At 37.5% G+C, this 9,544-nt stretch overlaps 2 protein-coding genes across 2 annotated transcripts; both read right to left on the reverse strand.

The window, feature by feature from the left end:
- Positions 1–494: 494 nt before the first annotated feature.
- On the reverse strand, positions 495–5,106 carry rom1b (retinal outer segment membrane protein 1b). Its single transcript, XM_066649997.1, has 5 exons — positions 4,957–5,106; positions 3,271–3,546; positions 2,455–2,609; positions 1,500–1,746; positions 495–740 (listed from the first exon to the last, which is right to left on the reverse strand). The coding sequence occupies exons 1-5, from the start codon at positions 5,104–5,106 to the stop codon at positions 495–497; spliced, it is 1,074 nt and encodes a 357-aa protein (XP_066506094.1).
- A 1,513-nt stretch (positions 5,107–6,619) lies between these two features.
- Positions 6,620–9,253, reverse strand: si:ch211-276i12.4 (uncharacterized). Its single transcript, XM_066650097.1, has 4 exons — positions 9,184–9,253; positions 8,953–9,019; positions 8,435–8,542; positions 6,620–8,289 (listed from the first exon to the last, which is right to left on the reverse strand). The coding sequence occupies exons 1-4, from the start codon at positions 9,243–9,245 to the stop codon at positions 7,591–7,593; spliced, it is 936 nt and encodes a 311-aa protein (XP_066506194.1). The 5' UTR covers positions 9,246–9,253; the 3' UTR covers positions 6,620–7,590.
- Positions 9,254–9,544: the final 291 nt, after the last annotated feature.

Consider the following 9,544-nt stretch of genomic DNA (forward strand, 5'->3'; position numbering starts at 1 on the left):
AGTGAAGAAGTGAAGGGCTGTTAGCCTTTATATATTTTTTCAAATGAAAAACTCATTCACATTTACATGCTGGAAAAACTGACCCAGTAACATCACAAAGCAGATACAAACTTGAATCTTTATTTTTCCACTCTTCTTTTACATTTGCTCTATACTGATATCTTTATAGCCATGCATAAAGCAGAACAAAAGGACTACAAACAGCTTGCAGTTTCATATACAATCTCAGTGTACCACTCTGAAACATTTAGGTCTCCTTCAGGTTCTACAACTCTCCAGAGATACATGTGATTTTAATTCACTGTACAATGTTGAAGAAAATTATGTGGTATAATTTAAATGGTCTATTTCTATCCAAACTTTTGGGGCTGTAATTGGCAAGTCAGTGATAATTAGTAAAGACATTAAATCGTAGATAAGGGGTGTGTGTAATTTTTTGGCTTTCTTTGAATTATGACATTTATTGAATCATCTATGGAACCAGTCCCTGTCTCTTAACTGGTGGGTGTGGCCTCCTTTTCTTCAGCTGGTGCTGCATCGCCTGCCGCCTCCTCGTCTGCTGGGCTCACATCCCCCTGCACTTGCTTGTAGAAGTTCTTGACCTTCTCCTGAAACTCCTTAAATGTTTCCTTCACTCCTTTCTCTAGGATATAGCCCTCCGTCTCGATCTCCATGTTTTCTTGCCCCTCTACTGCCTGCATTGAGGTCTGCAAGTAGCGCAGGCTGACCAGCACAGTCATCTACAACGCAGAGGGAGGTCAGATGTGTCAACAGTTACATTTATATCAGTGGTTTTATGTGCATTTTGAATAGTTGTCAATACATTGCATGTAGGATTTTGACTGAAATCACAAACATTACAACTGAATGTAGAAGACTGTATATGCAGAAGTGGGAAGTAACTTATTTTTACTTAAATTGCACGTATTTGCACTTTCCTGTGTGGTGGGATCCTTTATTTTACTACAGTCAATAATTTTAAAAGTAATAATATTTTTACTCAAAATGCAATTGGTTAAAAAGGTTCATCTGCACCAGATTATATTCATATCATTAGATGTCTATAGCACTACTTGCACCAGAATTCGTCAATACCTGATGTGCAGCTTATGTGTGAATGGTTCAGTGCAGGCATGCTTATTACATAACACAGCTGATGTTATTCTAGGACAGTCTTTAAATAATGTGGTGTCCCATGAGGTTATTCTAATATAGATTATTCTTTAAAGCTGTTTCTGTGAGTTTCAGTCTAGTATACTATATAAATGATCTGTTCTCTTATTCAGACATGTCTTATGCTCTTCATGTATGGGCTAGGTAGATCATCACTAGTGCTCTAGAGCATAAATATTCCCAGTTTCTCTGTCAGATTCCATCTAAATAATTGATTCTTTCATGTTTTAACCTGCCAGATCAGAAGGGATATAGCTAACACTCATCAGTTTATTGTTTTTCATACAACAACACCTTATATGAAGTCTAATCTTTGTGCTCAGTACCTGAATCAGGAAGACAGACAGGACTGCACTCCCAATGGTGTTCATCAGGCTCATGTAATAGTTGACCAGAGCCTGGCGACAACCACGGTTGTACAGGTTTAGCTCCTCAGACTGGTGTTCGTAGTTGTAGTGGGCTGCGTTGTCCAACAGCTGATACTGGATGCAGGGCCTTGGTGAGGCTGGGTTGCAACAGCTAAATGGAACCCCATCCAACAGGTAACGGCCATCAACGTTACTCCTCACACGACTAGATGGAAGAAAGACTCAGAGATTACTCCAATATCAAATCAGCTCTGGATGTTTTTAGCTACCTAACTTTTACAACTGCTGGTATACCATTGCCGCCCTTTACTACCTGCCCTCCAGACTAGGGTTAAAATCCCAACTCAGACAGGAACACCATGCTCTTCAAAGCTTACCAATTTAACATTAAAAACATGTAAACTCACTCTGAAAAAGAGTGTCTACTAAATGCAATAAGCAAACTTGTAAATGTTCTTTAGGCACAAACCTATGCTTACCATTTGGAGCTGTGGAACTTTTTAGCTTTTAGCTGAATATTTCACAGTGTAGGATGAACAGAAGGGTAGGCATACACATGTTTTTTAATTACCATTTACACTGTAGATATTACCCAGAAAATCATTCTTCACATGTTCCAAATTGATTTTTAGCTAATCCATTGTTCTTTATACAAGCATGTGAGTATTCTGAGTGACGATCAATGTGAAACAACTGGACTGACATGATGACATGTGACCTTTTTGATTTGCACTTTCCAAAAACAACATTTCATTGATTTTTAAAGCAAGAATCTGGGACTGTCAATGATGTTTACAGGAACTACTGGAAGGCACTTCATCTGCCGGCAACACATAGTCCCTTTCCCACAATGAATGTGATAAAGAAAAAGTATAAAATGTGCTAAGTTTTTCCTCTAGTTTTATTGACTCACTCTTTCACTTCTTTAGAGGTGAAGTCCAGGTAGCGGTTGTTGATCCACTGCACCTCAAACCAGTCCTTGTAATTGGTGTTTCCACAGCAATGGAACTCAATCTGCAGATGGTCAATGGTCTCTTTCTGGAAGCAGCGGCCTGGAGTGTCTGTGTCCTGTGCAATTACATGTGTAATACAGTAATAGACATCATGGAAAGGTTTTCCAGCATATTGTTTTACTATAATAAATGTGGCCGATTGGGCCTCACAAGTAAAATATCTTGCCTCATATGGCACTTTATTTAAATGTTTTAAAGTAAGAAATTTCATCCTTGTGAAACAGCAGTGTGCTACTTTAGATCTAAAGGAACACTGTAATATTTTGCTCCATTGACTTGTAATAAGGAGAACAGAGTATCTGTCGTTGCTACTCTGGGCACAGTGCTGCATAAACTGCACTATGTAACTTTTGGCGGAGGGTAGGAAACCACTAGGGGAGACCAAAGCCAAAAATGATCCCCAAATCTTACATAGTGTTCCTTTACTGTATAAAAAAATTCTGGTAAAATGTTATTGCAGGGAACTGTTCATAAGAGTGCATGATATGTGCCCAAGCCTTTATAAACCTTCATAAGTAAATGGGATTAATTAAACTATTATTCTATGGTAACTTGTGGTTCTGAAATGCAGTAGACCTTTCTGATAGTAAATTGGCTACAGTGCAGTTTTCATAAAAGGTTTATGTATGTAGCCTTATGAATGCCACCAGGCAGATGAATTATAGAATAAAAGGCCTGCATTTTAAGGGATTCCTATAAATAAATTTTTCACTCACTTTATAGAAGCGAATACCATTCTTCAGGCCCAGTTTCAGAGACTCCTCCAGACTGGGCTGCAGGGCATAGCTCAGAATCACAGATACCAGCAGCAAGAAGGTGAAAAAGAGAGAGATGCAGAAGTAAGGAATGAGGACGTTCTTCCAGCGTGGAAAGCGTGTAGCATCCAGAGAGTCCTGACACACCTTCCCAGCGAAGATGTTGATCCCCACAGATGCCAGTCCCACTAACATTAGCAGATTGGGCACAATGTGGATGTCATTGCTGTGCATCACCTACAAAGCAAAGTGAGAATTAAAGTTAAAGCTAATAGAATTTGCAGTTTTTCAGTGCAGTAGAACACAAACTGAGATTGTGGCTTCCCACATTGTTAGCTTACATAGTTAACAGCCTGAGCTGAACATTGTACATGAAGGAGCTGTGAATTTTCAAAGAAAAATAATTTTCTTTTGTACAGTGGTGATGATATTGGAGGCTGTTTCTGATTCCTGTGGAAACTGAAATTAATGACATCACAGTTCTCTCAGTTGTAGTGTTGAATCTGCACAAATGGTCTGCTGTTCATATAATACATGCTTAACGTTCAGAACATGCTGGGTCTTGGGAATTATGATGTAGTTTTGTCCATTTAAAGAGTGTGAAATTTGCAATCCACATTGCCATATATGCTTTGCCTGTTCTATTTATATTGGATTGGACCAAATAATAATTCAGACCCAGACATTTCCACTACTACATAAGCTTTGCTATTTATATTTGTGTGGCTTTGTATATCAATATTTAATTTACCTGATCCAGGCTGAATGGGTCTAAATCACTCTCAAGATGTTGTATGTAATGGAACCATGATTGTTTTTAAGAGATCACAAAAACAATTTCAGAATGAACTGATTTTGAAGCTGATTTTGAAGCTTTTTTAAATGTATTTATTTATTATTTTTTATGGTATGTTTTGAAACAGGGTGGCATGGTAGTGTCACAGTCATACAGCTCCATGGACCTGAAGGTTGTGGGTTCAAGTCCCGTTCCAGGTAACTGTCTGTGAGGAGTGTGTTCTTCTCTGTGTGGGTTTCCTCCGGGTGCTCCGGTTTCCTCCCACAGTCCAAAAACACACGTTGGTAGGTGGATTGGCGACTCAAAAGTGTCCGTAGGTGTGAGTGAATGTGTGATTGTGTGTCTGTGTTGCCCTGTGAAGGACTGGCGCCCCCTCCAGGGTGTATTCCCGCCTTGCGCTCAATGATTCCAGGTAGGCTCAGGCAGTAGGAACTGGATAAGCAGTTACAGATAATGAATGAATTAACTAATGTTTTGAAACATAAAACCCTTATTTCACCTAACCTTATTCATCCAAACTTATTTATTTAACTGAGAATTCTAGTTGCCATTATATGGGTTCATTAAAATTCTAGGCTGCATTAAATTCATTTAGCCATAATCAGGTTAATTGATTAAAAATCACTTACAATTAACAACAAACTAAAAAATAAATATATATTATGTAAAAAGCAGTGAAATAATGTCAGTTTTTTGTGAAATATTTGTAAATCCACAATATTTCAAAAATCGTTCCAAAATGTTTCATTTACATTGTGAGTTCAGTGAAATACAATGTGGCTGAGCTGTTGTATGGACACTGTTATGTACTGTTTGTTGAGCTGGCATTAGGAGTAATTAAGGCTTATTACCTCCGCCCTGCGAACCAGTTCAGTCTTGAGGAAGACCCCCGTGGCCACTGTGATGGCTCCAGAAACCATGGCCACCCATGATAGGAGCCAGAGGCCCTGGGCCAAACGTACTCTCCTCTGGAAGGAGAACTTTATCTTCAGGAGTGTCATGCTACAAAAAGAAGAATTGAGAAGAGTGAGGCTACAATCGAGAGGATTATCAACAGATTTAGAAAAGAGAAAGAAAACACAAATAATTGTAAAAAGGTTCATTTAAAATGCTATTAATCATTATTTGTTATTATATATAAACGTATATAACCTATAAATAACTAGCCTAGCTTATTAATGAGAGGACAAAGTATGAGGGGAAGGATTTGGGGCTTTGAGAGGTAAACATGTCCATCCTAACAACCATTTAAGAGTAAGGCTATTATTTTACCATATAAAATACAGAGTAAAAATATTTAAAAATTTTATTCAACACAGTTAATCCACATTTTACCAATTACTCATTCACAACAACCTTATTCCCGTAAACCACAGGAGCTTTTATGTGGGCCCACACTTGTATTTCTCATTCTGATAATGGGACAACTATAATCTCATATTTTTCACACATTCGGTTTTAACATTATTAGCTTAATAACTGTCTAAAAATCTAGTGTTCAGGGTGTTTGGTTATGAAAGTATACAAGAACATAAATTAAGAGTTAAATTCCCAGGGCCGAAATTGAACAAAAAGTTCAATGTTTTGTTTGAGTTGATAATGAAATTTAAATAATTGATTACCTTCAAAGATGGTTCAGTGTCTTTCGTTTGGGACCCAGAGCCTACAGAAAGCCTCCTACTCTTCCGCAGCCATTTTGGCGAGGGCTCAGAAATATTATATGGGACATTATTATGTCTTGGGTGCCATAATCCCTTCTCTTCAAGTCTGATCCTATTAAACTAACCCCAGCCAATAGGAATCCAGGCCAATGTCCTTTAAGCACACCTGCCCTTGGACTGCAAAGCCAAAGAAGTAGAGGGAGGGGGTCCCAGGTGTCTGCATGATAGCAATGGAGGAGAAGGAGTGAAAGGAGGGAAGAAAAAAGAGTGACATGGGAGTGAAAGTTGTCACTCAGTGTCAATCAGTATGGACTAATTAGTGGTTGGTGTGATACAGTGGTAACATCATTGGCTCCCATTGGTTCGATTCCAGGTCTGGGCAACCCGTCTGTGCTATACCAATAAGACTCTTTGGGCAAGAATCCTGACAATGCACTGACCTACCCATAATACCAGTAACCTTGTAAATTGCTCTGAATAAATGCGTCTGCCAAATGCCATAATTGTAAATGTAAACCAGAGATACATAATAAACTGAGCTTTTGTACACAGGATTATTAGTTTAGTTTGTGCGAAAGTACAGAAGTATTCTGCATTATAACAGCTGCATCCACATTACATTATATTTTTGTAATGGGGGGCTGAACATGTCCCCAGATTCTAAATTTTATTCAAGATGTAATATAATTGAAGAAAAAAAGTTTGATGTAAACCAATCATGAACAGAAGACAGACAACATAACCACAATATTTTTTTAATTAGAGCAAACGAGTTTAGCCCCAAATCATTGCTGGACCTCATTTTATATAGTTAAACAGACTATAGTTAAACAGGTGGAATTCGCTAATAGTCACCTTATCATTCACAAGGCAAAACATGGATTTTTGCAACATTCTAACAAATGTTTTTCAAATTTTATTCTGATACAATCAAAGAGATTTTAATGAGTGTATAAGTAAAACAAAAAGACAAAGTCAAAACAAAAATATAATAATTGAATTTATCACCATCTTACTGGCTGTTGGTTGTAAAAAACATTTTTTGAAAAAGCAAACAACTGACTTTGTAATGTGTTTCACAAATTAACTCAGCTTATGTGCTAAGATGTAATGTTTGCACTAACTGTTTTAGCACAGTTGTCTATAAGTGGTATGTGCTGAAAAAAATGTATGTTTATTTTGTAGCAGAAATGTTTAAGTGTCATAATATCAATTATCTTTACTTTTAAAGTTGTTAAGCATAAACCTAAACGGTTTAGATGTTGGCCCACTCTCCCATATTAAGATAATACTTTATTGATCCTGAAGGAAATTGCAGTATCATAGACTATACATAATGCACAAGGGAAGAAATAAATTAAGCAGAATAAATAGGGCAGGGTTACAGATGTGGGTTACAGAAGTGTATAGGACTCCTATATTACGTTGTTATTACCCTGTATAAGTGTACAATTCTAAGTGTTCTTGTCTCTATGTGGTGTGTACAACTCTATGTGCTCCTAGACAGAAAGAAATCTGGATGCAGAAGGCTGAAGGAAAACTTCTGTACTGTCTTTATTCTTTAGGTTTCCCCTTTAATCTGTAATAGTGTTTATGAGACTGAAAATCGAGTGCTACTGAACCTCTATTATCATTTCTCCATCATGCCCCTTTATGAAAATAGCACTGCGTGAAACACAACGTTAAAAGGATAGTTCAGTCATAAACGCTAATTAGCCATCAATTAGTATTATGAAAATGACATCATGCTAATTAGTGTTTATTAGACTCCATTGATTGTTAGCCAAGTTAGCACATTGTGTGGCGCTAACGCTTTAAAGCAGTCTAAAGGCCCTCTTCATGTCTTCTGCTCCAGTCCTTGCACATGTGATCTTTCTTTAACTGTCCTTCCTGTGCTGGGCTAGGAATCTGGCTCATAAAATTATCCAGCAACTTCTGTGCTGAAATATAGGTGAGCTGGTTTGGGTTCTTTTCAGTATTGCCTGAACTGTCCCCTAGTGTGTGTGCTCCTGCCACTCTGTTTGAACCTATTTCCTCCAGACTGTATGGATTAGCTGGAACATCACCTGTCCTCCACATGCCAAATGAGTGTATTTCTGTTTCTGAGAAAGTGTCATGCCCTGTGGCCTTCCCATCTGCTATTTTACTATATATGGCCTGGCTAATGTCATCCACAGTAAAAGGAATGTTTGATTCCCCTGCTTCAGGAGCAGCAGGTGGGAATGTCTCCTTTTGTTTAATTAAAGTCTTCTCTGACTTTGTCCAAGCGTCTTGACTTTCTGTCCAAGGCAAAAAAGCTGTCACATGTTGATGTCTTTCACTTAGTCCTCTCTGTCCATTGAAGAGCCAACCAGAAACTCTCTCCTCCTCCTTCCCATGTGATTGGCTTTCTCTGAGTCCTGAAGTTTTGCCTGATTGGCCAGATTCAGGGTGACCAGGTGAGTTTGAGGAAAGAAAGAAATTCCTCACAGCCTCCTGAGAGTCAAAATGCTTGTCCAGAAGCTCTTTAATCAAGGAAGGAACCTGAAATTTGAAGGGAACACTGTTAGATTTACAAAGTGATAAGTCATAAGAAAGAAAGTCACAAGTACTAAGAACTTTCCCATCCTCTGTATTTTGATCAGTAAACCAGTAATAATGTGTTCATGGGTCTAGCCTTTGAACTTACATTGATGCTTTCCAGTGAAATAATGGTATTTTTAGCTGTGTCCAGTTGCTTATTCAGTTCCATAATCCTGTGTAAGTGGTACTTCCTCTCTGAGTTCATGCTGTCCACCTTAAAACACAATGGAAAGCAATGAAAAAAAGCTGGCAATGTTTTTCATATTTCAACAGTTGTTCCATGAAGTGTTCTCTTGACAAATTGCATGGCACAACAGTAATATTATTGGTGACAACTCAGCTGATTTTTTCATGAAGTTCAGTTAGAACCATGTGACAATGACACATAACTTTACATAAGAAATAATTACACATATATTACACATATATTACACATATACACACATAATAATTATATATATATATATATATATATATATATATATATATATATATATATATAGTAACATATGTTTTTTTTTATCATCCAATTCTTTGTGTATTTATATAAGATCCAGATACTTTCCTGCACTTTCTGCATTCCGGCAGTGTGTGTGTGTGTGTTTGTGTGTGTGTGTGTCTCACCACAGACTGTAGCTTTTGTTCTAAGACACTGTTGGCCTGCTGGGAGCTAGTGTAGCTCTCCTGAAGTCTGTGAAGGATTGAGACATTTTTGTTTAAGTTATAAAATTCATCTATAAAACATGATTCATTTGGCTTTCCATAACAACCTTTGTGATGTCATTTAAACAAAATTACTGCATATGAACATTTCATTGTTTTGATGTGTGTGATGCAGTGTTGGGGAAATCTGACCTTTTGTTTTTGTCTTTAAAACTACTTAATTCTGCTTTGGTACACTGCAGCTCTGTCTCCATGTTCTCAATGCAGGCCACTGTCTGTAAAAGTTTCTCATGCAGCTCTTTGTTGTACTGATCCAACAACCTACAAGGCATCATGGGAGTTGGTGATTTTTGGTAGGAACAGAAAGTCAAACACTATCTGCTTCATTACCTGAATCACCTACACAGAACTTACACTTAGCAGAAATCAACCTTGTTTTAATACAGCTCAGAATTGTTCAATTTTCATAAATAGCCTTCAGCTTTTATGTATAATACTTTACACAGCAGTTTAAACTACAACACAATCTATCTATTTTTTGTGCACAGAGAGG

This window comes from Hoplias malabaricus, chromosome 17, assembly GCF_029633855.1.
Source record: "Hoplias malabaricus isolate fHopMal1 chromosome 17, fHopMal1.hap1, whole genome shotgun sequence".
NCBI classification, from domain to species: Eukaryota; Metazoa; Chordata; class Actinopteri; order Characiformes; family Erythrinidae; genus Hoplias; species Hoplias malabaricus.

Coding starts and splice junctions, on each gene's coding strand:
- rom1b (XM_066649997.1), bottom strand. CDS start 5,106: ATGACACTCCTGAAGATAAAGTTCTCCTTCCAGAGGAGAGTACGTTTG. Junction 1,747..2,454: donor ACCTCTAAAGAAGTGAAAGA/GTGAGTCAATAA, acceptor TCTTCCATCTAG/TCGTGTGAGGAGTAACGTTG. Junction 741..1,499: donor TGTCTGTCTTCCTGATTCAG/GTACTGAGCACA, acceptor TCTGCGTTGTAG/ATGACTGTGCTGGTCAGCCT.
- si:ch211-276i12.4 (XM_066650097.1), bottom strand. CDS start 9,245: ATGGAGACAGAGCTGCAGTGTACCAAAGCAGAATTAAGTAGTTTTAAA. Junction 9,020..9,183: donor TTTAAAGACAAAAACAAAAG/GTCAGATTTCCC, acceptor AATCCTTCACAG/ACTTCAGGAGAGCTACACTA. Junction 8,543..8,952: donor AACAAAAGCTACAGTCTGTG/GTGAGACACACA, acceptor TTGTGTTTTAAG/GTGGACAGCATGAACTCAGA.